Raw genomic sequence first — 26,330 nt, forward strand, 5'->3', positions numbered from 1 at the left:
TTAATATTGTAGGTAATTGGATAAATTTCATCTATAATTCATAAAAATAATTTAATTGCATTAAATTTGTACAAATTATTATTATCCTATCTAAAGTTACAAATTATTTATAAGTTCATCAAAAGTTGTAACAAACCATTTTGAATTTAATTTAACACTTTCTCTAATTACATTTCCTCCGAAACCTATAATTAAAATTTATATATCATAGTGTAAAAAAAGAAAAAATAATTGTAAATATTATAAATTATCATCGAATCGAACAACTTTTGTATAACAATTTTTATTATATTTTTTAAATTAAATATATATACCTATAAATGCATCTGCTGGAGGAGAAGCTTCTAAATCTGTTGCGCCATCTCCAACATGAACAATAGTTTCAAATCCTCTTTCTTCTTTCAGAAGACGAATAACTTCAGCTTTACCACCACTTTTTGATGTCAGTTCATTTTCGTCAAAACCCGCATAATCTCCTAAATATAAAACATATTCTTTATTCTTGTTTTTAATCCTCTTTTATTTATGATCTTTTAAGGAGAAATAATATACTAACCTGTAAAATAAAACTTAAGTCTATTTGCATAAATATTTTTGGATGGTATATCAAGTTGTTCTGCAACCGAACGTATTAAACAATGGAATCCTCCAGAAACAAGAAATACTTCCTTTTTATGTGAATGCAATGCTTTTACCAAATTTCTGTAATATTAATATGTTATCAATAAATCAAATATATTGTATAACACTTTTATGTAATAATATTTTATAAAAATGTATTACTTTATTCCCGGAGTAAGCTGTGGAGGATGTACTTGTATAAATTCTTTAATCTGTGTTATACTAGGTCTTATAATACCTAATCTTACTGAAAGAGATTGTTGAAATGTCATATTTCCTTGCATTGCTTGCTTTGTCCTAGAATATTGTAAAAATAACATATTATAAATTATGAAATTGATCTGTTAAACATAATTAAATTTCATATCATTTTTTTCACAGATAATGCATTAAAAAAATTTTAAATATACTCACAATTCAGTAACTTGTTTGCCTTTGCCACAAAATTTGGCAAGTTCATCTATGCCCTCATCTTTGATGACAGTAGAATCTACGTCGAAAGTTATTGCATCAGCAATTCTCCAAATAGTTTTTATTTTTTCTAAATTTTCCATGTGTGCTTCTATTATTTAAAAAATGTATGTAATAATCAAAACATATTATATAAAAACATTTGTATAATGTTATTGTTCAATCATAATTTTATTAAGTAAACATTTCTTTTAATCAATCATATACATATATATTGATTGCAACAAAAATTTAACAACAAACTATTAATTTCGATTTATTAATCTAGCAGTAGAATATATTTTTTCCATTTTACAAAGTTACGGTAGATCATTGGAGTTGAACAATATCACAATAATATTGCGTGAGAATGACGTGACGTGAATTAAAAATGCACATCATGTGACTTGTATATTTCCAAAAGAATATATATTATATATCAACTACAAATATATAACTAATGATTGCTATTTAAGATTTAGTTTTAAAAGATTTAAAAAAAAATGAAAAATAAAAAATAATTATATATTATTTACGTCTAAACTGACAAATAATTCTCAACATATCGTATTATATGTCAAACACACACCTATATATGTACAGATATTTTTTAAATGTACATATTATGCACATTAATCATACATTTTTTATCGATAAAGATAATTTCCAATGATAAGTAAAATCACATATGGGGATTTACATACTTCACATATCAGAAAAGATAACCGGTAATTGACTTCATCACACACATATATACAAACGTATATATGCATACACTACGCACTCAGAACTTAACTTGTTATGTAAGTAGTGAAATCGGCCTACGGAAATTGATAATGAATCGTTAGAAAATAGTTTGAACAAAGATATTTTTTACAAAATGTTATATATCATTAAATGTATACGTATCTGTATACTAATCGTATATAATATTATATACATATATATACATATATACAATTATATACACGTGTTAATTGTGTACACGTGTACCTCTTTTTGTTTGTTCAAAAAGTGCATATATGTGCATGTATATTGAAATATACTTACATATTATTAATTATATCGGAAAACAATGAAAATAAAATATTAAAAAATATCTTTATAAATATTATTTAATATTTTTATTATATAAAAAATATTTGATACGCATGTAGATTTTTCTTAGACATATTTTTAATATTCAAAATTCCGATGAAAATAACCGATATGAACGTTTATGTGCCATAAAATTGCACTAATTGGAATGTAAAAGTTATGCAAACATAACGTAAAAATAAAAGTTATGAATGTATAGCGCAATGGTCTAATATCGAAATGGAGCTGATTATATCGAAAAAATAATCGATAAATTGTTGTGTATGTCTATATCGATCATTTAATGTTATATACGTATTATACGTATATAATATTATACGCGGAAGTATTTTATTAAAATTTAAAGGAAACAAATTATTATTATAAAAAAATTAACGAATTTGAAAAATAATAGAAGTAATAGTAAAAGTAGTAAATAAAAAAGATCAATTTTTTTCTATTTGGAGAAAAAAAAATTATCAATAAAAGTTCCATTATGTTACATTAATAGAAGTAAGACTAGTGCATGAATAAAGGAGATAAAAAAAAAAAAAAAAAGAAAAAAATTAATAATAACTTAATTATTTAATTTATGTGTCAAATGAAATTATTTCTTTTGTTATAGGTACGTATATATTAATATATATGTGTGTGTATATCTTCTCTTAATATTTATAATTATTATGATATTTTATATTATTAGTATTGTTTAATTGTGTCTATTGGTTATACATACGGAACGAATTAGATTTGCTTCGGTCGTAACAAATAAAGAAATATTTTATTGTTTGACTTTATCAATGATATTTACATTGAATTGTTAAGCGCGTCTTTCGCATGATTGAATTTGGATAAATTATAACGAGTACTTACGTTTTATATCAAAACAGAAGTATAACGGTGTGACAGTGTTATATGTGCAACTTCTTGTGGATAAATGCTTTTATAGTTTTCGACTGTGATAAGAATGTACTACTACTTGTACAACCTTCTTCGGCAATGTAGCAATTTATAATACTTCACATTAGATGGCGCGAGTGAAACAATCACGACAATCATTTCATTTTCGTACATATTTAGAATATAAGACTTCTTAAAAAGATAATTTAAAGGAGATAACATAAAAGATAGTGTTTTTTTTTTTTTTGTATAATAATCTTCATTATTTCATATTGATTTCGGAAGAAATAAGTGTAATATATAATATATAAAGATATCAGACGGTTACGTTAAAATAATAACGATTAATGGAACAAATAGAATATCAATAGATTCCCGCCATTTTTTATATTAACCTGTATTTAATAAATATTAATATTTAATAATTCGCGAAGAAAATCATAGACACGTTTAATATATTTATAATATATCATCATTTTATCGTGGTCATAAATAAAATCTAATTGTATTCAATTCAATAAGATACATTTTTAAAATAGGAGAATAGATGTAAACACGTAAAGGTGATAAATTGTTTCGTGATGATATAAAAATTATAGAAATATTGATCAATTGTCAGAAAATAGAGATTTCTATGATCATGTTTGTAGATTAAACGAAGAAATAAGGAAAAATTCTGATAAACGCAAGAAGATATTTACGATTTGATATTAATCAAAAAGCCCAATGAGAGAAGTGAGTCCAGAAGGTGGCAGAAGTAAAAATGAGTGCGGAGGTGGAGAGACAGCTGTCGCCCGCAGTTGGCAACGAGTCGTCCGCGTCGAATGTGGAGCGATTACGTAGATCGGTAAAATAATAGAACAGAATAGAGAATAGGATAAAATATAATAGGAATAATAGGTGATCCTTCGAGACGCACTTCTTCTTCTTCTTCTTCTTCTTCTTCTTCTTCTTCTTCTTCTTTTTATCCCTGACTTCTCTCGTTCTTTCGTTCTTTTTTTTTTCACGTAACTTTTTCTTTCACATTTTTTTTTTTCTTATTTCCCTCTTTTTTTTTCATATTTCTCTCATACTAATGGGATCGTGTGTAAAACTTTTAAGTTTCTTCCTTTTTTTCATAAGTCAAACCGTACGTACGCGTCACGAAGATTTACCTTGTCCTTTATCACTAACGGTACCCTTAGAAAAGGACAAGGTTCATAGATACGAGAATGGTTCTCTTTTTCACGAAGGTACTTTATATCCTACCAATTTATACTGGACCAAAAACGATTCCGTACGTGGATGTATCTGCGAGCTACGACCATGTCTGAGAAAATGCTGTCAAGACGGGGAGGTTCTCAGCGACGGCGAAACACCAAATTGTACAAAGTTACAAAATCACGACGTTCTTCCGGATTTACGATTAAAGAAAGACCAGTTGACATCTGAAATTCAAAATATACGAAGCATCGCCAATCATTTTGCTATTTTGCGTAATAAAATCTGTCATAATAATAAAACTTATATACTGGACCCGGAAAAGTACGAAGAGGATAAGATTACGATCGAAGCCAATGGTATTCTTAAAAACGAAGAAAATATTTATCCACAATGGATGTATTGTATTGATTGGGATCAATCTTTGAAGAAGATTATTGTTTTAATATGTTTTCAACAAGAAGAAGAATTACCATTACTTACCACTCAAATATATCCGATCATGACGATAGTGTCCATACCTTTCCTCATCATTACTTTTTTGGTTTACGCCATCATACCGGAACTTCGAAATATTTATGGAAAAACTCTTATGTGCTATGTTGCTTGTCTCACGATATCCTACTGTTTTCTCATCAATTCACAATTCAAGTATTTGCCTCGTAATATCTGCATACCCGTAGGTAAGAATTCTTCAACATTTATCGTATTATTGTTATTTAATCAATTATATGTTTATACATATGTTATTTTTTTTATATATAAATATAATTGTTAAACTCCAATTTTATAATATTTTGAAATGATATATTCTGATTATTCAAAAATTGGTACTAGTGTTCGCGATGGACGGTAACGTAACAAAAAAATGATCTTAAAATGTTTGCGAAATTTTAAGGAACATCCAATTCCTTGAATGACTAGTAGAATTTTATTGATTCAAACATTTCATTAAGAGATTACTTTTTACTTGTATCAAAATTCATATTTATAGCAAGCGTACTATATTAAGAATATCTAAATAAGTACGAGAAAATATCAAATGATGTAAAATTTTATATGAAATATCATTAATACTCGTACATATATATCTCTATTTTTGAACATATTGTGCAATCGTTATCACTCTTACGATTAACCTCACCATTACTGCAATGTTAACGATACTAACATGTGCTTATATGATTACGACAAATCTATCAATGATATCAGCAATTGCTCATATAATCAGAAAGATTTTACACGTGATATTATAGTTTAATTTGGAATTATAATAATTTATGATTTATTTCATACGATAGATAATATATAGTTTTGATATTTTATTACATTTAAAATGAAAGATTTAAAATAAATGTTAGATACTTTTCTGGCTTCGGTATATCCTATTTACTTTTCTATATATATATATATAGCTATTTCTAATTATTTCTGCACGAATTATTAAACATATTATTCATTTCTTATAGTAATTTTCTTAATCAATTATATTTGAATAAAAATTTCAATGTGTTTAACGTGCATTCATCCGCATTGAATGTATTTAAATGTGCATCAATGTCGTCATCGTATTATCTTCCACATATAATCTGATCTTTAAATATCAGGGACACATAATTCTTTCATGGAAAAAACAATTGGGTAGAATAAGCTCGTAATTGGTTGTATATATCTCTTTAATTAATCAACAAAGTCTTTTAATCTTCAATTACTTGAGAGAAATTGTAAACGTGATCGTGACTGTTTACGACCTTATTTTTCTTCTTATTAATGAATACAACCAACGAATCAAGACCGGAATTCCCAACGGCCGCTACCGGTCTGATAGGGTAAAAAGGGTGGTGCTGTGTAACGTTTTTCTTGTATTCAGTGTTGCTGTTGATTCATCGCTGACAACATCTCTTTTGGATGTGCTTTAAGAAAATAAAACATGGCACTCGTCGACGTTTTTGCGATAATTTTACTGATAGTTTTATTTCAAACAAATACGGCCGTAAGATCTTACACAAACTATTCGTATACGACGTCGGACACTGTGAATGAAGTGATTTCAATTAAGAATTTTAATCTTATCACGGATGGCAATATCAAAGGAAGTATAAAATTTGAGAAAGAGAATATAACAGAACCAACGAACTTTAATATATCAAATTTAATGGGTGATTAAATATGTATTCTTCAAATATATTCAGCTGTCTGTATATATGTGTATATATATATATGTATATATGTATATATATAATATCGATGGGATTAAAAGAAAATACTTGTGATTATATTTATCTCATTGTTGATAATTAAAATATCGTATGTCTTGTATTTTAAGAAAGCACAACGGACGAGGAAGCACTCATTCCAAGGCAAAATACGGAAGAAGATTATATTCGATATTGTGTTCCGGAAGGAAATTGTCTATCGTTTTGTTGTCCTCCTGGTTTCTACACCCTTCCGAAGAACAAGTGCGAAAGGATAAAAAATACATCGATACCTTTGCCACGAGTTTACGCGATGGATCTTTCGCCGATGAATGTTACTACGAACGACAAGAATTTTTATTTCTTATATTGGAATCCTTGTATCGGAGCCGTGAAGATTCCCTTGAATCCTGCTATTTATCCAGAGGAACAATTCTTCCTTCTACAAAACGGTTCATTCTACTTGCCCTTTTCGGAAAAGGGCAAACAAATATTGAATCCAAGACAGTATTGTCTCTCCGTAATAAAATCCGTCGTCTTGAAAGAATACCTTGTTATCTATTGCGATAAGGAAGAAATAAAAGAAAAGTCAGTTATTCGTGGGATCCTCATTTCTCTCGGTATGATCGTATCGATACCATTCCTTCTAGCCACGTGGTTGGTTTACACGCTAATCAAGGAATTAAGGAATTTGCATGGATTCGTTCTACGTGCATACATCGCATCGTTGACCATATCATACACAATTCTATCGACAGTACAGATTGCGCCACAAGAATGGATCTCAAACGTGTGCTGTGTTTTCCTTGGTAAACTCACGATCAATGTTATTACTTTTCTCACATTTCCCAGGGAAAATAATATCTACTTATTATATTAGAAATTAATCTCACTTAAATCTTCTTATCTGTATTTATAAATTAATCTAACAAAAAATAAGTCGTTTGTGAAAAATATTTGAAAAATATTAACTGATCGGCTTAAAATTGATAAAGATTCTTCGATACGTAACGCATACCCATACTCGATATAAAATACGTAGTATAAAGATTAGATTAGAAAGAGTTCCCGAATCGCAAAATTGCGCCGGATGCTTTCGAAGAAACGTGATGGCTTTATCTTTAAGCGTTAGAGATTCTTCCAGGACGATAAGGCGTTTGCGGTTAAAAGGTTGTCGGAGGCTCGAACGAGTTGACGCATTCGATATGTCACAGAAATTTAATTGAAGATTACACGTTCGCGTAAGAATGGGCGGTGGTCGAAATATTAGCTTAGGAGTCGTTCTTGCGTACTCTTATTTTTTATTTTTGACGATCGAAATTTCATATTCGTTGAATTCATTTTTATCTTTCGATGATACCTTCGATAGAAATCTTTCAAGAACGAGTGTGATCGATTACTCTCATCGATGTATTTCGTCTAGTGAAAACGTTGTTCCGTTTTGTTTACCCTTATGCTGTCACTGGAATCATATCTTGGTAAATAGCACGTGTATAATGGCGAACAAGACTGCCAAATTTCCGCCAGTTTACGATGCCGATAGCTTCGATTTAACCGATTTAGTTGTAGACGAAACTAACTTTCGTTTCTTCGTAAGCGATCCCTGTAATGGAATCTCTACAGTGGAATCTAGCGGGTGTCTCATGGAAGATGATTTCTTACTTTTGCACAATGGTTCGATCTATATAATAAATCAAACTATAATTGATCCAGTGAATTATTGCTTTGGTATTTACAAACGGGATCAATACGAAGTGATAGAGTGTTGTTCATATGTTGACGAAGAAAGTATTAACAATAGGCTTGACATAATTTTTATTATTTGTCTAATAATATCGTTATTATTTCTGGTTATAACCTTTTTCATTTATTCTATAATACCAGAACTGAATAATACACATGGTCGTACTTTACGCGTTTATGTTAGTACTCTCTTTTTCGCTTACCTCTTTCTTGTGATAGTACAAACATCTTCGGAAGATATTATCTCGTCAACTTGGTGCATCATTATCGGTACCGTATCGTCAATCTGTCTTCTTCTATACTTTTATTATTCATAGTAATGAATTTACTGATCATTTCCATTCGAATAGATACATTTTTAATACTTTTGCATTCTGTTTCTACAGAAGAGTATATCTGAACAAAATTGGAGTTTACGTTTATCAATATTCACATTATATCAAATATTGTACATCGATAATGATAAAATCAATACGACAGAATTATCATATTCATTTATTTTTTCCATTGATGAATTTATTCCAACGATTTATACAATAAAAAGATAATATACGAATATTCTTCTCTCTGTTTCAGCTTTCTTTATGTATTTCTTCTTTTTGGCAAGTTTTTACTGGTTGAACGTCATGTGTTTCGACATTTGGTGGACATTTGGGTAAGCTATCAGAGTTTCAATATATCTCAATATATTCCTTCTGTTATTATCTCAAATAAAAAATGGGCGTTTTTAATAAAATCATTTTAATGAATCATTCATGGCTAGTCATATTACATGTTCATAGCTTTCATATTAGCGGCGTGCTTAATATTAAATAGTTAAAAGTGTTGTCTCGACGAATACGAATTTTCTATGCTGCGTGCTTTTTCAATAACATACATCAATGGGATCGTAGAAAATACATTTCGGTTATTCTGGTCTGTGTATATATCTATGTGTGTGTGTATGTGTGTGTGCTCTCCATCCTTATGTCAATTATTCTCACAGCCGGCATCGACATTGGTATCGGCACCAACGCGGCGATGGTAAGAAATTTGATAATTGACAAACATCGGGAAGAAATTGTAGATGACGTAGGGGCGGATTAATATCCCGTGCGTGACTCCGAACATACACAAACTTACACGCGTGCTAAATGTCCACACGTTAATTTCGATCTGTCTGTAGATACAGTAAACGAGCACTTCGTGTATTAGGTGCTTTTAACGATAATAACTGGCGATCACGTGGGAGATAAACTCACGAAGTTCAATCAAAAATGACAGTAGTCTTTTCTTTTTATTATTTATTCTATGTTTTTTTTTTTTTTTTTTTTTTTTATTGGCGTTATTAACGTTTCATTAATTTCTTTTCTAATCGATCAAAAGTTTTTTTTAAATACAATAGTATGTTTCCCTTGTAAAAATACTTGATCGATCGTTTTAGCCGCATTCTTTTTTACCATTTGAAAGAAAACTTACAAGTGTTGATTGATTAATGTATATTTATTATACAGTATATATATATATCGCATATGTAAGACAATTTAATGAAAACAATCGAGACACGAAAACAAAAAAAACACAAAATTGTTTTCCAAGTAAAGGAATACTTTTTCACTGCTCTTGTTCCATGAGAGATGATTCTCTCGCCTATACAAACCAAGCTGCTATATAAAACACAGCGGGTGTAGACCGAGGAAATTGCGGCGCTTAATCCAAACAAAATACAAAGAGACGACTATCGTTTCGTTTCTCGAAATGTATTCGACGAAGGACGCAAGAAAAGTGGATATAAAACGAAAAAGTAAAGAAAAATGTAGGAAAGAACGACGAAAGTAGCTTTAATAATGATCTCGTATCAATAATTTCTTTTCTATCTATGATTTTTAACAAAGTTACGCAAGAATTCAGAACCGATTAATTAGATTACATTTTTTTTTTTTTTTTTTTTTTTTTTTTTTTCTTAAGATTTAAACCTCTATCCTTAAAGGAAACTAATCGTATAAAGAGGACATTTATTTCGTGCGATTAATTTTATCTTCGTAAAAGAATGAAAAAGCATTGATGTTCGTTAAATAGGGTGTTAACGAGCCACACTCGTTAAGGTATGTACGTTACGTGTTAATCGCTCATTCGTTTAGCCAAGCCCTATAAACTTTCTATGTATTGTAGACTTTAATAATTTATCGCAAAGATAGCACATCTTTCATATTAGAATAAATACATATTCGTTTACGTTTCCCAAATGGATATTTATGTAAATATTAACAACTCATAAGGGAACACAATATATAGCCAAATATTTGATGGCTTTCGTACATGATATCTTACATTTATATATATCCGTAAGTGAATATTATGTATTTAATGAAATATTATCATTGTAAAGTGATCCATTCGTTCAGATTAATTAAACATTATCATAATTTCCCTAAGGTATTCTTTACTAACGTTTCTCAATTTTTTTTTTATCGTATATACCGAATATCATCATTATATATATATATATATATATATATATATATCTATGTACGTAAATATATTTTTATAGATAGTGAATAGGGAGAAAACGTATAAATCAAAAATTATCTCAAACAACGCAAATATGAAAATATAATTATATATTTATACATATATATAATCAACAATTATTTATATATTAATGAATATTATATATATTTTTCATTTGTTTCAGAGGATTTCGAGCATTAAGGGGTAGTATGCAACAAAGAGATAGAAAGAAATTTATAATATATTCCATCTATGCTTGGGGAATGGCTTTGTTCTTCACAGGAATATGCTTGATTATGGACTTTGCTCCTAACATACCAGAGAGTTCTATTCGACCACAATTGGGAGCGGAAAGATGCTGGTTTAAATGTAAATCTATTAATATCAATTTATATTTTAATTTATATTTTAATTATATATGTATATATATATATATATATATATATATATATATATATATATATATATATAGAGAGAGAGAGAGAGAGAGAGAGAAACAAAAGTAATGTCGAATAATATTATTTCAGATAACACAGCGACGAATATATATTTTATTGGACCTATGACGATATCAGTTTTCTGTAATCTATGCCTATTTATCTCAACCGCTTTAAAAATTCAAAAACATAAAAGAGATACGGCTCATCATCTAAGAGGTAGTGAAAGTAGACGCCATGACGATAATAAGCAGTGGTATGTATCGTATAATATGATTTTTTTGTAGTTATTTCTTTTTTTTTTTTAAATAAGCAAGAGTTCATATTATATAAAGAAAATATTATTTTTATATACAAAAAAAATATATATATATATATATATATATGTTAATATAAAAATAATTAATCTCATTATTAATAACATTTTAAATAATATCGAGTGACTTTACTATATCATACTCGTGCGAATCATCGATATGGTATGGTTATCTTTTCATACTAACACCAAAAGCTTATTTTTAGACGTCGCTATAGGGCAAGCGACAAGAAGATGTTCCCATGCCATAGTTTATTTTCATTATTACGAAATCATTCGTAACAACAATGAGATTACCTCGATATTAAAGCATCGGAATTTCGTTAAATAATATTCATCAATAATATTTCACAAGTAATGATAATAGTAATATCAATTTTGTTAAAAAAGCAAGTTAGATAATATCTAATCCCATCGCCGATTCTACACGACGAGTTTGTTCTTTAATTTAAAATATTTATTTAGACAAAAACACGCGAATATGAGTATATACTAAATAAATAAATATATTATTTTTTACGGTCACAGGTTCAATCTATACTTGAAGTTGTTCATCGTTATGGGTATCACCTGGTCAACGGAAATCATATCCACATTATGGAAAGAATCAGATAATTATATTTGGTATGTAACAGATGTGGTGAATACTTTACAGGGTTTGATCATTTTCATAACGCTCGTTTGCAAAGAAAAAATTAAGCGTTTATTACTTAAAAGATTTGGATATAACGATAATAAATTTTTGTCGAGAAACTCTACTCGTAGCGTTTATCATAGCTCAGCATCTCGTACTACTTGTACAACAGTAACTAGTTTACCTCTTCAAGATAAAGTCAATGCAAATATTCGACACGAAGCATTTGGCACGAGTAAAGAAAGTGCCGAAGAAAGCGACTGTCCTTAAAATACATAATAATATTATAAAAACAAATCAATGTGATGTAGAAAATACGTTCGTTGATAAGAACGTATGTTTTTGATGGATGATAGATGACGATCCATCTCGCAAGAAAAAAATAGCCGACAGGCTTAAAGAGATGGGAGATAATTTTTACTTCGAAAATAAGTTATTCTGTCTTTAAAATCATATACATTGACATACGGCTCTTCTTATTCCTTATTTCATTTTTCATTTTTCTTCAAATCCATTTATTTTTCTTTTATATTTCATAATTTCATTAATTTATAATAAATAATAGATATATCATGACATTAGAATAAAGGAGATGGAATCCGTGAAGAATTAAATTACAACTAATATTAAAAGAACTGAATATTACAAAGTCCTTTGAACAAACAATTTTTTAAATAAAATATCATTAATAAACTATGCAGGACATAGTGATCGATCTATTATTATTGTTATTAAATTTAATGACGAAGACACATTTCACTTGTAAAATTTGTATGACATTCTCGTATCTCATTTTACAGATTTCGTATACTTGAATAAAGATATATATCTAAGGTATATCATTCTCTATTATATATTTTGAATCTCTATATATTTATTACTATTAAATAAATGTGATGCCATTAGTGCTTTTAAAGTATTCCATAACAAATTATCTAATTATTCTCGCAAAATTTCTGTAACGTAGAAAACGTATAATTCGTTTTTGCTAATCGTTGAATCTATATAGTCTATAAAAATTGAAATTATAATAGAATATGGTAGTTAAAAATTATATATTGTAAGAAGTATGTACTTATACTTTTAATGAAAATAGTCGTAAAATTTTCATAAGTAGGTTTCATAGAAGAATAATATATATTATATATATATTTTATATATCCATTATTATCATATCAGCTTCCATATTATCTTTTACACGAGTTTACATCATTGATGAAATGTAAAATATGTGTTTATATTATAAAACATCTCTGTTCATACAATTGTCATGTTTATACATTTATTTTAAATATTTATGAAGTAATAAAAGTACATTTTCTTTCTCTTTATCTTTTAAAGTTCGCGGAATAGCTTATTTGTTTTTTATATAAGAAAAAATTTTGTACATTTTTTTTTTAAATATATACTACTTATACTAACTATGATATTGTTGAATTTATCTCTTATCTCTATATTCTTAATTTATTCTATGAAATGGTAATACATTCATAAGTATAAATGAAAAATATTTGAAAAAATATATGAGATACTAATTCATTCATTTAAGTTGAAAAATCTATTATGGCATTTTACAATTGAATGATTGTGTCTACAACAAAAGAGCGAAACAATATTATCGATTAACATTTTCAACAAGCGAAGTAAAAAAAGAAAGATATTATTTGAGGAAAAGTATTTATTTTAAGCGAACATGTCCTCGCGATCCGCTCCAACACCATCTCCATCTTCCAGACTAGAAAAGTTTAGAAAATGTGCTGGCCGATGGACTTCGTGATAAAATTCTTTTGGATTAGCTAATTGTAACTCATATTTCGTATTTGGATTATGTCTTACACCTAAAAAAATATATTTCGTTTCAATAATTTTATTCAGAAAATTTGTAGCTTCTTTATATAAAGAAAAAGATTGATAATTTACCCATGAAATTATAATTCCATGATCCCTGATTAGGTACCATAAAGAAACCAAGAAATCTATCAGAAAGAAGCATTTGTACTTTCTCATAATGACTTGGAAGATATCCTTTAGGATTATTTCCTTTATCAGTATTCTGTTTACCCCATTCGAATCCACTGGAATAAAAATATTATTTATATACGATTAAATACGATTATAAACAAAGCGTAATGTTTAATACCTTGGAGTTAGTTTATATGCTGTCAAAGAACAAGAGCCTGGTGTAAAGCTACATGTAATGACAATGGTTTTTTCTCCATCCCAAATCGGATTATCCGCCATAATTCGTGCATGCGTCGAGATGTCCTATTAGAAGGTAAAGCAAATAAAACGTTATTAATAAATCAGTATAATGTATTAAATATATGATGTAATAAATATATAAATACCTGAGGCGATAATTGCGGCAATTCATTGGGTTGTGTATGTATCCATCCTAATGGCTCCATTTCTTTAAGGTATTGATGATTTGGTAATGCATTTGGTAAATGTACTGTTTGATGCGTGCCCCATTGTGGAGCCATTACTATACACCTAATTTCTTTTACTTGAGGATTGTCCGGTGGACTAATCCCGTATAGATATCCAGCAATTTGTGCTCGTAAATCAGATATAGTGACGAATTTTTTCAGTACATTCTTTGGTAAAATATACGTGTAACCAGTTTCTTTAATATCATCGGAAGATACATATATATGATTCGTTCTAAGATGTAAATTCGTAGCGGATATTGCTCTTACACGCCACTCTGTTTTAGAACTGAACGTCTGAGTTTCATAATTGGATGTAGTCGCAGTGATAATTTCGTCACCGTGTTTATTAACTGTTCTAGTAGTAGTTGCTGTGAGCTGAGACTGTTCTTTTGTTTGTTTTTCAATTTCTGCGATTTGTTGCCGTTGCGCAGAGGGTGCACTGATTTCCATACCTAGAATAATATCTCGAATTTCAGATTGAGTGAGAGATGCAACATTGACATTGTTCTTTTTTCCATAATCGGCTAAAATCAAGTCCTTCAATTGCACCTCTACTTTGATCCATTCGTCGTCAGTTAAAGATGGCCATATGTGATGAGGTTCTGTTATAGTTGTTTTATCTGGTTTAAGTACAACCTTAGTACGTTCCGTATTAACGTGTAATGCTCGAAGAATGAGAATTAAACGTGAGAATGCTGTATAAGATGAAATTGTTTTCAACCAATCGTCATAGAGATTGAAAAGAACCATTTGTGGTTCAGTAGCCTTTAGAATAAGATCACCAAACTTTTCAACCTTTAAGCAGGCCTGGAAAGGTAACTGAAGTTCTGATCCTTTGATTACTATATTGGGAAAATCTAGTAAATGCACCTCAAGAGGATCCAGCATTCCTTTTCTCGTTACGATAATTTGCTTCGGTTGTTCTTCTACGGGTAATGAACGAATAAGAGCTGCAACTTCTTCGGCAGTCTTCCATTTTGCCAATTGTCCTAAACGCTTCTGTCCAGCCCACACAGAAGTGTGAATAATCTTTAAGAACAACTGACCAGTACGTGGATTAAATATGAAAATCGCACCATTTATTGGTTTTGTAGTCAGATTACCTTCAAAAGTTTTATGAATTGTTACACGATATACGTTAGTGTCATCAACGAACCAAATAATTTGATTTGAAAATAATTCTCCATAATTTTGAGAAGAAAGATATGGTTCAGTAGGTTCTGATGAATACAATTGCAGAGCTTTTCTAATACGCTCTCGCAATACATATAACGCCGGGTTTGCCTTCATTATCTTCGCCATAGCTTGCTGTATAAGTGGCTTACATCCTGGGAACCAGTTACCATATGCACTATGAAGATTATAAGCTAAATCGATGGCTATTAAAAGTCCCGTTGGGGATGGATAAATGGACATATTATCTGTTGTATAATCTAAAAATTTAGCTCTAGCATATCTCTCTATATCGTGAGAATCATAATCACCCCATCGCAATTGAACGTCTATCCAATATTTTTGAGTTGTTGTGTTATCCATAAGATCTTTAGAGTCTGCTAGTAAAGAAGGTCTTGAAACATTCCATTTGTATGCTGAAAAAAGCAGAATGTCAGCACAAGAAGAATTCATTTTATATGATTTCCTTGGATGTATAGTTTCTTTTTGTACAGTCTCAATTTCCAGAGCATCTAATTCTTGATCAAACACTTGACAAAGATCCATAACAATTGACTCATGCACTTTCTGCCACAAGTGAGCACGGAAAATTTGAATGAGAGATATCTTCAATGTTGGTATTTTACCATGCATAAATATTCCTGTGAGATCTAATTGTACTTGGAAACCTACATAAACATTTGCTCTGTTTATAGTGGGTGACCACCATAAAGTAAAACGACGGTTCGGAATTTGATTCAAACCCGATCTTTGAGCATTTGTTAATTTTTTATATTTCATTGATTCTTCAAAGCCTGATGCTTTCTCCCAAAAAAGACCTTCCCATGTGGGGAAATAAGTTCCTTTAAAAAGTGTATGCTCTAAAATACCCTCAACACCACCTAGAGCCTGAATCATATCTGTCCTATAATTATTCAAATTCCATAGTTTCCCATCGTGACGTTGGTGAGTCCACCAAAATGGATTTTGTTTAAGAACTTGATATTGCTTAAATTCCGTACGTATACGCCATCCTTTGTCATAAGCAAGTGTATGTCTATCCTTTTGAAACAAGGTATTTATTCTGGGTATACCCCGATCCCAACTATCTTCTAGATCTTCTAAAGTAAGTCGGCGATTCTGTGTATTTGCCTCCTGTCGCTTCAAGGCATATTCTGCCCAAACACGTTGTGAATCTATAAATTCTGATTCCCAAGGCTGAATATACCTGTATAGATTGGGAATCAATTGATCCTCATCGTGACTCATGCCAGATCTAAAATGCGTAATACCAACGTCAGTTTGTTTGGACCAGCGTAAATCTGATTGAGGAATTAATACATGGCCCATAGAAAGCATCCCAAGGCCACCCAATTCTTTGGGCGTATAGAATACTACTGGCGGAAATCTTGAAGGCATTTTTGAATTGAGACCAATTTTTATACGTGTCTGAATTTTGTTTTCACACTTTACCAATAAATCCAACAATTCTTGGGTATTGACTACTGCCTCACGGAAATATGTCATTAATCCTATTAAAGCTGTATTCCATTTATTAACAATTTTCGTAAATGTCGTAGAACCAGAAGCCATCAATATTTGTCTGACTCTATTATGGAATCTTTGTAAACTTTCATCGTCTACTCTTAAGAAACATTGAGCAGTTCTTTCTTTTGTAATTTCATTTTGCAAATTCCATACTCCATCTCTATGTGTAAATTCTTCGTGGGTTGTTCTGCATTTTGGTAAAATCCTACATTCAAATCCACTCATGTTGAATAACAGATTTGGATTGTCTTTACTATAAACACTAACAAAACTATTTTCCCATTGTATAGTAGTTGTAGAACGAGGTAATCGATTTTTAATATCCCAAAAAACAGCACGTCCTAAATTAACGTCATGCTTCATTAATCTCATACGTGCATCACGTGGCCAGCATTTTTTGTTATTATATCCAACAATGTTTTCATTATTTGGATCTGGATGTTCTGTCAGATATCTTTGTATCAAATCTCTTGCTTCGTCAGCAGAAAATCGAAGGAATAAATGTATTCTGTCTACATATCTGCAATATAATCTAATTGGATGTGCTGTTTCAGATGCCACATCTTGAAAAGTTAAGAAATCATTTGGCATTTGTGGGGGACCAGCCATTTCACTAGCTCTTTGCAATCCAAGAACCAATAAATCAAGTACAAGTCCATAATATTGAGCAATAAATGATGCAAACTGCATACCCCTAATAATTCCATAACTGTTTATATGATTCATATCTTTGTAATTAATCACAACATTATTCTTTGCGGTCATATAATCAGCAATATTATGATCAACGATTAAACGAAGAAGTCTGTTTAACAAAGTAAGATCAATTTTTTCATAGAGCTTTTCAAATTTGGATTCTAATAATACATTACATTCTCCTTCACTAACATCCCAAACATCTTGTAAATTATTGATACCTTGACACCACTTGTAAACTAAAAGGGGTGGAGGTTCTGTGTCAGATGGCTTTACCCATGGTGGAAATAATCTTCGTTTATCTGCTTCATACCATAAATATTGATCTAAGTAAGCATCGGTAATTTTTTCAAGGGGTTCCACGTCATAAACCGGAATCAAATGACTATAAAGATCCATGAATTCTATACCCACTTCTTTAAAGTTTCTTTGGGTTAAAAGATGTCGTTTAATTCTGGATAGAGCTTCGTGTGGATTATCGTATGCTTGTTCGATTAATCCAAGCTCTTCGCGTTGGCTTTGATTCAATCTAGATTTAACGCTATAAGCTTCTTTCAAACGTTCTAACGCCAATATCAACAATTTAGTATCGTGTTTATATGAAAGTGGTGGAAAAGGTATTGGAGCAAATCTTCTAGATTCTAACCAATGTACAGTGGTAGTATATATGGCTACTGCTTCTTCTGGAGTAATATACGGTCCATCTTTTAGATAATTATGCTGGCGTTCTTGTTCTGCTTTTAAATAAAGTCGAGTAAGACGACCTAAATTTTTCTTACATACTGTCTTATCCACAGTAGCACCACGTCTGATACGTTCTCGATTATAATGAGCAGTATTAGTCCACCAGTCAGCTTTCATCTTTACATAACGTAATATCATATTTTCTATTGGAATAGGTAATCCAGGAACTTTCCATGGTATATTAGCCTTCCAACATCTCCATGCTTCGCTAAGATGTTGAAGAATCGTACGAGCTTTATTTTGTTTAATACCTTCAGGCATCATGTCTACAATATCATGCATTACAGATGCTCTCAATTCAAGATCGAAATGTGATTCTACTCTTTGTTTGGTTACAGTTTTAGCAACTCCTTTAGAATGACGTCCTTCAAATTGCCTGGATAACAAATTACCCAACCATCTTTCTAACAATGGTGTTATACCTCTCATAAAGAAAAGCCATACTCTCCAGCCAGGTGCCCAAAATCCACAGCCAGGTCCTTTTCCAACTGGACCAGTATTAAATCGATAATATATTAGATGTTTTAAATCTTTGCACATTCTTATTTGTCTCATTAGTTTATACTTATATCGATACATGCCAGTAAGTTGACCAACATGAGCAAAAATATACTGTAATCCATCTGCCAGTTGGAATGCATCGACGTTATTTAAGCGATACTGTACGTGCGAATCAATAATTAATTTTGTCAAACGAAGAATTTCTCTACATAGATGAAAAGCATTCCCAAATCGAGACTTCTTTCTTTCCTTCGTCGTAAGTGTTTTAACAGGTTTTAGATTGAAATTATAATCCAAATGAAGATAATTTAAATTCTTTCTATGTATGAGTAAATTCAACATATTATAGCCTTGCCGACACACTTGCAATCCAGCTTCAACCCAATCTATAGTTGTAGTTTGAAAGAACTTGGTTGATTTGAATGATCGGAATAAATAACGTTTCTTCTGAGGCTTTGGTGGTCTATGCTTCAGTGCATTTAATACAAAGTATTTAAGTAATTTTTGATAACTAACTCGTACTTTAACAGGTTGTCCTGGAGGACAGTGCTCTCTATACCATGATTTTACCAAAGGAATATCAATTGCTCTTCTTGTTCTTCCAGAACGTGTATTAAATGGTCTTGGTGCCCATAAAAGTGCTATACCATTAGCCGTATTATCTGTATAAAGTGGTGTTTCTTGTAGAAAGGGCTGGACTTCATCATCTAAGACAAAATCTTCATCATCTTCAATTTGTGGTTCCATTGTCTATAAGTAATAATAATTTATATTTACTTTTGTATTATTATAATTTGAATAAAAAATTGTAGATCGATTCATTTATTGATGATTAATTATTATGATTACAATCTTTTAAATCCTAACAATTTACCTTTAATGAATTCCTATGTGAAATTGGATTAATCAAAGGATCAAAATAAAATGCTGGTAAATCTGGATCCTCTGTCTTTATGTATACAACATTCGGTGCATGATACCTATAAATTGTTAAGAAAATTAAAGAAACATAAAATACACATTATTAATTAGAAATATAAAATTAATCTACTATAAAGATAAAATAAAACATATGTTATGTAGGTGGTCTCAGCAGTTCTCTTTTAATTTTTATAAAGAGTACGAATAACAACCATCTTTTTTTTGTTATACCACACTGCTAGTTAGACTATAATGGACTACATAGTAAGTCTAAAAACTAGTGTGGAAATATCTTTGTACATACACACAACTGTTATATTATATTAATTATGGTATAACAAGTTTTTCTCACTTACCATGAAAGATGTACAAAATGTGGCATATTATTATATAAATAGGGGAATGCAATACGATATTCCGTCCTAATAGGCTGTCTAATAATAATTTTGTTTATATCATTGAATTCATTCCAGTCTTCATCAGCAGCATTTGAATCTTTTACAAGAGGCTCAAACTTTGGTCCTCCTGGTATTGCCATATTTAATGCTTTTGCAGTAAAGAATGATTTTGGATCAAATAAATAAAAGAAATTTTGATCGACCAAATCAGTTAAGAGTTGATTTGCTAATCGATACAATGTTGCCATTTGAGGAAGAGTCAAATTCCATCTTCTATATGTAGATCCATTAACATGCCTGTAATAATTTTAAATATTAAAAATATATTTATACTATTTAAAAAAAAATATTATTTATGCATGATATATATTTATCAGCATAGCGTTTTGTCCAGTGATACATTTTTGCAGTATGTCTCGGACACAACTACAAAAATAACCATCTGTCAACTCACATATGTAGTTGATTTCAGGACCCCTACGCGATTCATCATATAATGTTAAACATATAATTTTAAACATAATACTATATTATACAAAACTAGATTAGGCCTTTCAATATTTTTCAATATTCAGTATTATAAATTTATATACCTGGTTCCAACCAATGGTTTGTGTTCATAGAACCATGCTGCAACAGATTCGTCTTCTTCTGAGTCAAGTTCAATTTGAATAGCTTCCAATGGTTCAACATCTAAAACATTATCAGCATAATCTAATGGAGGTTCCTCATCATCAAATGGTGGAAATCTCATCCTTTTGAAATGTCTACGATCTCTTTTCTCACGTCGCATCATAATCCACATTGTTCTAATTATCCCAAATGATTAATATAAAATATATATTATTAATATTATGATTTTAAAAAATTCTATGTAATAAACATAAAAAAAAGATTTATATTATTAGAATAACTGACCCCCATTGTGCTATATAAACAGGCTCAATAACCCATGGAATTTCATTAACAAATGTAATAGCTCCAGTTATATGGTATAAAACCTTTACATCTCTTATTTGTTCCCAAGGCATTGGCATATTTTCTAGCAATTTCATTACTGCATGTGGCATATATTTTAATGCACTATAATTAAACAAGTAATGTTCATAAATTAAAATTTTCCAAATACAACTAATATTCTTTAATAAATCTTACCCTAAATATACACGTTTATCATGTCTATATTTACGACTACTCATATCACCATGATCTCTTATAATTTTACGAATATGTTCAGGAGGCATATCTTCCTTTTGAGCATCAACAAATCCAAATTTTCTTTTTTCAGCAAATCGTTTGGATTGTAATTGTTGCCATTTTTGTGCTAAAATTACATATATATACATATATATATATATGTTACTTTTTCGCAGAAATAAAATTTACATATATACTACCTTTTTCTTGTAATTTATCTTCTGATAATACTTCTGGTTGTTTTGGCATTTGAGGAAGTGGTGGGCCAGCTATAGCTTGCATATGAGCATGATGTGCAGCTTGAGCATGTGCCGCTGCTTGTGCATGAGCTTGTGCTACAGCTAGCTGAGCATGGGCTTGTTGTTGGACCATCATGGTAGCCCATGGATTTGGTCCTAATAAATATGGTGGTATAGACATTATTACAAGATGACCTGTAAAAAAAGAAATATTGAAAAGTATATACTTTATATTTATTATATATAATAATACCGAATATTTCATTTTTAAATAATAATCTCACATTATGTTCTAATACTAACAATAAGAGAATAACTATATCTATAAACATACTTATATTATTGACTATATCAATAATCATACTTATATTATTTTTTTAAAGTAACCATTTTTATCTCTTACCGAAATTCTTATTTCTGAAAGTTGATAATTAATAATTGCTAATATATACGATAACAATATAATGTTTTTTTCTTTAAACTTAACATTTCAACTATAATAAAAATGTCACCGAATGTTAGATTAATATACGACTTCACAAAAATATTAATACCGACGCTAAAATTAGAGGCAAGTATTTCTTGGTCCAAGCTTTCTAGAACTTCGATGTTATAAGTTTCGAGGAAAGTTTAATACTTTCGTGATAGGAAGCTATAGTATCGTCTAGAATTTAACGCCATCTGATTTGAAGTTAGCATCTATTACAACAGGCAACGCAAAAGTTCTACAAGGTGGCGCCAATAAAACATGTTCCTTTCCAAAAAGAATACAGTTCATTTTCAAAAAGAAAATAGGTTAAAACGTTTTTTTTCATTCTCCAGAATTTTATATTTAAGCTGTTGAATTAATTATGTCAGTTAATAAATGACAATTTTATATTTATTTGTTGCACTCATGTAATACAATAAGACAAAACATGAAGTAATAACAAATTTTTATTTAATTAAAATATGACTTATGAAATGACAACTATTAAATGTTTGTTAATTATTTTTTGATTTTAGGATTAGCGTTGACGGTTTAATTGTTTATTTTCCATACGATTATATATATCCAGAACAATATGCGTATATGCTTGAACTTAAGCGTGGCCTGGATGCAAAAGTATATACATAAGTTCTTATATTTTATTACTTTCACTTTTCTTCTTTATTATAACATATTATATAAATAAATAAATTAGATAAAGAAAATTTCTATTAAAGTGTGTAATTCGATTTTCATTATCTTAGGGTCACTGTCTTTTGGAAATGCCATCGGGAACTGGCAAAACAATAACATTACTGTCTTTAATTGTTGCATATATGCTGGAACATCCTCTAGATGTTACAAAGTTAATATATTGCTCCAGAACTGTACCAGAAATAGAGAAAGTCATAGAAGAATTGAAAAAACTTATTAATTACTATGAAAAAGAATTGAAAAGTAAACCAAAAATAGTAGGATTAGTTCTTAGTTCAAGGAAAAATATGTGCATTCATCCTGAAGTAATTATAAAATAATAATATAAATATCGTGTAATATTGAAGTTGCATCTTAAAAAAAAAGTTTTTAGCTAATTTTAATATGCAATTAAAGGTAAGCAGGGAACGAGAAGGAAAAGTGGTTGATTCACGATGTCATTCTCTTACTGCATCATATGTTCGTGATAGGCATAATTATGATGAATCTACACCAATTTGTAGTTTCTATGAAGGATTTGATATGGAAGGTAGAAGTCAAATTATACCTTCTGGTATATATTCTCTTGATGATTTAAAAGATTATGGTAAAGATCGTAATTGGTGTCCATACTTTCTTGCACGTTTTATGGTAAATAATTATTTATATAGACATCTTTTTTTTATTATTATTTCAATCAATAAAACTTTTTATAATGTTTGTTTTGTACAGATTTTACAAGCTCAAATTGTAGTATATAGTTATCACTATTTACTTGATCCAAAAATAGCTGAAACTGTTTCTAAAGAATTAAGTAGAAGTTCTGTAGTCGTATTTGATGAGGCCCATAACATTGGTATGTAATATTTATTTTTTAAACATGCATAAGAATTATAACACCGTGTTTAATTTGTCAGATAATGTTTGTATTGATTCGATGAGCGTTAAAATAAATAGAAGACTCATGGAAAAAAGTTCTGCTAATGTTCAGCTTCTAGAAAAAACTGTTGCAGAGTAAGTGACTTATTATTAAACATTTATTATTGGAGTATATATTATTTATAATAATTTAGAAGATTTTATTTTTCTATGCATACATTTTAGAATGAGAGAAGATGATGTTAACAAACTAAAAGAAGAATATGAAAGATTAGTTGAAGGATTAAAAGATGCTCAAGTACAAAGAGAAACTGACATTATTTTATCAAATCCCATATTACCTGATGAAGTTCTTCAAGGTAAATTCTCATGTATAATATTTGATTGTTTTTTTATCTATAATTTTCTTTTCGTTATATTTTTACAGAAGCTGTCCCTGGGAATATAAGGAACGCAGAACATTTTGTTAATTTCTTGAAGCGATTTATAGAATACTTAAAAACACGTTTACGCGTACAACATGTTGTACAAGAATCTCCAGCAGCATTTTTGAGAGATATTCAAACAAAAGTTTCTATAGAACGAAAACCTTTACGATTTTGTGCTGAACGTTTAGCATCACTTTTGAGAACTATAGAAATAACAGATCTAACAGATTTCTCCCCGCTTACTTTAATAACACATTTGGCTACATTAGTTTCCACATACACAAAAGGATTTACAATTATAGTAGAACCATTTGATGATAAAACACCTACAGTTTTGAATCCAGTATTACATTTTAGTTGTTTAGATTCATCCATAGCAATGAAGCCAGTATTTGAAAGATTTCAATCAGTAATTATTACCTCTGGAACGTTATCACCTTTGGATATGTACCCAAAAATATTAGATTTTCATCCAGTAATAATGTCTTCATTTACAATGACATTAGCTCGACCATGTCTCCTTCCAATGGTAATAGCTTTAATGATTATATCTTAATATTATTTTATTTCATATTATCATATTTATATTATTTTATTCTTCATTAAATAGATTGTAGCAAAAGGTAATGATCAAGTAGCAATTTCATCAAAATATGAAACAAGAGAGGATGTTGCTGTTATCAGAAATTATGGTCAACTTTTGGTTGAATTTGCTGCTACCGTTCCTGATGGCTTAGTTTGCTTTTTCACTTCATATTTATACATGGAATCTGTTGTAGCTGCTTGGTACGTTTTAGTTTACTTAAAAAAAAAAAAAAAAAAAAAAAGAACAAAACTATTATATTATCTAATATTTATCAAAATTTTGTTCAAAAACAAATTTTTTATTTAAGGTATGATCAAGGAGTAGTAGATCAACTTCAGAGACATAAATTGTTATTCATTGAAACTCAGGATTCAGCAGAAACTAGTTTAGCTCTTTTAAATTACATAAAAGCTTGTGAAAATGGTCGAGGTGCTATTTTGCTTTCAGTAGCTCGTGGAAAAGTATCAGAAGGTGTTGATTTTGATCATCACTTAGGTAGAGCTGTTTTAATGTTTGGTATACCCTATGTGTATACACAATCAAGAATTTTAAAAGCACGTTTAGAATATTTGCGTGACCAATTCCAAGTAAGTAAATAAATTTAAAAATTTTCTAATAATTTTTAATTTAAATTGCTATTTTTTTTTAAAGATAAGAGAAAATGATTTCTTGACCTTTGATGCTATGAGACATGCAGCACAGTGTGTTGGACGTGCCATCAGAGGTAAAACTGACTATGGTATTATGGTATTTGCAGATAAGGTAAATTATATAATGTTTATAAATGTTTATGTATATGTAAAACAAATTTATATTTTACTTTATTTATATAAATTATGTGTAGAGGTTTTCTAGGGCTGACAAACGAAGTAAATTACCAAAATGGATACAAGAACATCTGTCAGATGGTTTATGTAATTTATCTACTGAAGAGGCTGTACAAGTAATATGATTGAACCATACATTGCAACTATGATTAACTTTTTCGGTTTTTTATTATTCTACTTATTTTTAGATTAGTAAACGATGGTTAAGACAAATGGCTCAACCATTTACACGTGAAAATCAATTAGGACTGTCACTCTTAACAAGAGAACAATTGGAAAAGGAAGAAACTAGTAAAATCGAACAAAAAGCACAGCAGAATTAATTTTTTTATAAATAATATCCTTAGTAAAAAGATTCCATATGTTTGTGTCATTTGGGATAAATATTTTTATTCGTAACATGTAAAGATATCTATATATAATTTTGTACTGTGATTGTGTTTAATATTAATATAAAATATTATAAATCCATTTGCATCAATTATTTATGATTAAAAAGGAACTATCTTTGCTAAGTTAGTAAGCAATGTTTTATGTATTTAATTATTTATTATATT

At 29.6% G+C, this 26,330-nt stretch overlaps 4 protein-coding genes across 9 annotated transcripts; 2 read left to right on the forward strand and 2 right to left on the reverse strand.

Moving 5' to 3' along the window:
• Positions 1-32: 32 nt before the first annotated feature.
• LOC124426826 (phosphoserine phosphatase) lies at positions 33-3,158 on the reverse strand. 4 transcript variants are annotated; one of them, XM_046968972.1, is made up of 6 exons: positions 3,022-3,158; positions 1,036-1,183; positions 784-918; positions 557-702; positions 315-476; positions 33-185 (listed from the first exon to the last, which is right to left on the reverse strand). In XM_046968972.1, exons 2-6 carry the CDS (start codon positions 1,173-1,175, stop codon positions 97-99), a joined length of 672 nt encoding a protein of 223 aa, XP_046824928.1. In that variant the 5' UTR covers positions 1,176-1,183; positions 3,022-3,158; the 3' UTR covers positions 33-96. The 4 variants fall into 4 exon arrangements, with proteins under 4 accessions (XP_046824928.1, XP_046824931.1, XP_046824930.1 ...); XM_046968975.1 differs by lacking the exon at positions 3,022-3,158 and adding an exon at positions 2,885-3,018; XM_046968974.1 differs by lacking the exon at positions 3,022-3,158 and adding an exon at positions 1,776-1,948.
• A 152-nt stretch (positions 3,159-3,310) lies between these two features.
• Positions 3,311-13,728, forward strand: LOC124426818 (G-protein coupled receptor Mth2-like). Of its 2 annotated transcripts, XM_046968959.1 has the most exons (6): positions 3,311-4,931; positions 6,575-7,252; positions 8,763-8,841; positions 10,861-11,045; positions 11,204-11,369; positions 11,958-13,728. In XM_046968959.1, exons 1-6 carry the CDS (start codon positions 4,124-4,126, stop codon positions 12,331-12,333), a joined length of 2,292 nt encoding a protein of 763 aa, XP_046824915.1. In that variant the 5' UTR covers positions 3,311-4,123; the 3' UTR covers positions 12,334-13,728. The 2 variants fall into 2 exon arrangements, with proteins under 2 accessions (XP_046824915.1, XP_046824916.1); XM_046968960.1 differs by lacking the exon at positions 6,575-7,252 and having other exon boundaries at positions 3,466-4,931.
• On the reverse strand, positions 13,182-22,500 carry LOC124426815 (pre-mRNA-processing-splicing factor 8). Its single transcript, XM_046968955.1, has 11 exons — positions 22,295-22,500; positions 21,853-22,086; positions 21,611-21,779; positions 21,374-21,538; positions 21,049-21,264; positions 20,414-20,752; positions 20,011-20,116; positions 14,412-19,886; positions 14,204-14,328; positions 13,984-14,138; positions 13,182-13,901 (listed from the first exon to the last, which is right to left on the reverse strand). The coding sequence occupies exons 2-11, from the start codon at positions 22,070-22,072 to the stop codon at positions 13,747-13,749; spliced, it is 7,125 nt and encodes a 2,374-aa protein (XP_046824911.1). The 5' UTR covers positions 22,073-22,086; positions 22,295-22,500; the 3' UTR covers positions 13,182-13,746.
• A 138-nt stretch (positions 22,501-22,638) lies between these two features.
• On the forward strand, positions 22,639-26,242 carry LOC124426819 (general transcription and DNA repair factor IIH helicase subunit XPD). Of its 2 annotated transcripts, XM_046968961.1 has the most exons (13): positions 22,639-22,813; positions 22,897-22,996; positions 23,125-23,379; positions 23,471-23,704; positions 23,786-23,909; positions 23,971-24,067; positions 24,158-24,291; positions 24,360-24,889; positions 24,971-25,146; positions 25,254-25,533; positions 25,598-25,708; positions 25,791-25,889; positions 25,962-26,242. In XM_046968961.1, exons 1-13 carry the CDS (start codon positions 22,809-22,811, stop codon positions 26,094-26,096), a joined length of 2,280 nt encoding a protein of 759 aa, XP_046824917.1. In that variant the 5' UTR covers positions 22,639-22,808; the 3' UTR covers positions 26,097-26,242. The 2 variants fall into 2 exon arrangements, with proteins under 2 accessions (XP_046824917.1, XP_046824918.1); XM_046968962.1 differs by lacking the exons at positions 22,639-22,813; positions 22,897-22,996 and having other exon boundaries at positions 23,246-23,379; positions 23,448-23,704.
• The last annotated feature ends 88 nt before the right edge of the window (positions 26,243-26,330 follow it).

This window comes from Vespa crabro, chromosome 9 (assembly GCF_910589235.1).
Source record: "Vespa crabro chromosome 9, iyVesCrab1.2, whole genome shotgun sequence".
NCBI lineage: Eukaryota > Metazoa > Arthropoda > Insecta > Hymenoptera > Vespidae > Vespa > Vespa crabro.

What these genes read in the sequence shown, in the direction of transcription:
- LOC124426815 (XM_046968955.1), bottom strand. Translation starts at nt 22,072, where the DNA reads ATGTCTATACCACCATATTTATTAGGACCAAATCCATGGGCTACCATG. An exon ending in GTTTATATAGCACAATGGGG is followed by an intron (nt 21,265 to 21,373) that starts GTCAGTTATTCT and finishes TGGGATAATTAG; the next exon opens with AACAATGTGGATTATGATGC. An exon ending in CATTTTGTACATCTTTCATG is followed by an intron (nt 20,117 to 20,413) that starts GTAAGTGAGAAA and finishes AACAATTTATAG; the next exon opens with GTATCATGCACCGAATGTTG.
- LOC124426818 (XM_046968959.1), top strand. Translation starts at nt 4,124, where the DNA reads ATGGGATCGTGTGTAAAACTTTTAAGTTTCTTCCTTTTTTTCATAAGT. An exon ending in GACATTTGGTGGACATTTGG is followed by an intron (nt 8,842 to 10,860) that starts GTAAGCTATCAG and finishes CATTTGTTTCAG; the next exon opens with AGGATTTCGAGCATTAAGGG. An exon ending in CATGACGATAATAAGCAGTG is followed by an intron (nt 11,370 to 11,957) that starts GTATGTATCGTA and finishes TTACGGTCACAG; the next exon opens with GTTCAATCTATACTTGAAGT.
- LOC124426819 (XM_046968961.1), top strand. An exon ending in TGATGAGGCCCATAACATTG is followed by an intron (nt 23,910 to 23,970) that starts GTATGTAATATT and finishes TTAATTTGTCAG; the next exon opens with ATAATGTTTGTATTGATTCG. An exon ending in TTATGGTATTTGCAGATAAG is followed by an intron (nt 25,709 to 25,790) that starts GTAAATTATATA and finishes AATTATGTGTAG; the next exon opens with AGGTTTTCTAGGGCTGACAA.
- LOC124426826 (XM_046968972.1), bottom strand. Translation starts at nt 1,175, where the DNA reads ATGGAAAATTTAGAAAAAATAAAAACTATTTGGAGAATTGCTGATGCA. An exon ending in ACTTAAGTTTTATTTTACAG is followed by an intron (nt 477 to 556) that starts GTTAGTATATTA and finishes TTTTATATTTAG; the next exon opens with GAGATTATGCGGGTTTTGAC. An exon ending in TCCAGCAGATGCATTTATAG is followed by an intron (nt 186 to 314) that starts GTATATATATTT and finishes TTTTAATTATAG; the next exon opens with GTTTCGGAGGAAATGTAATT.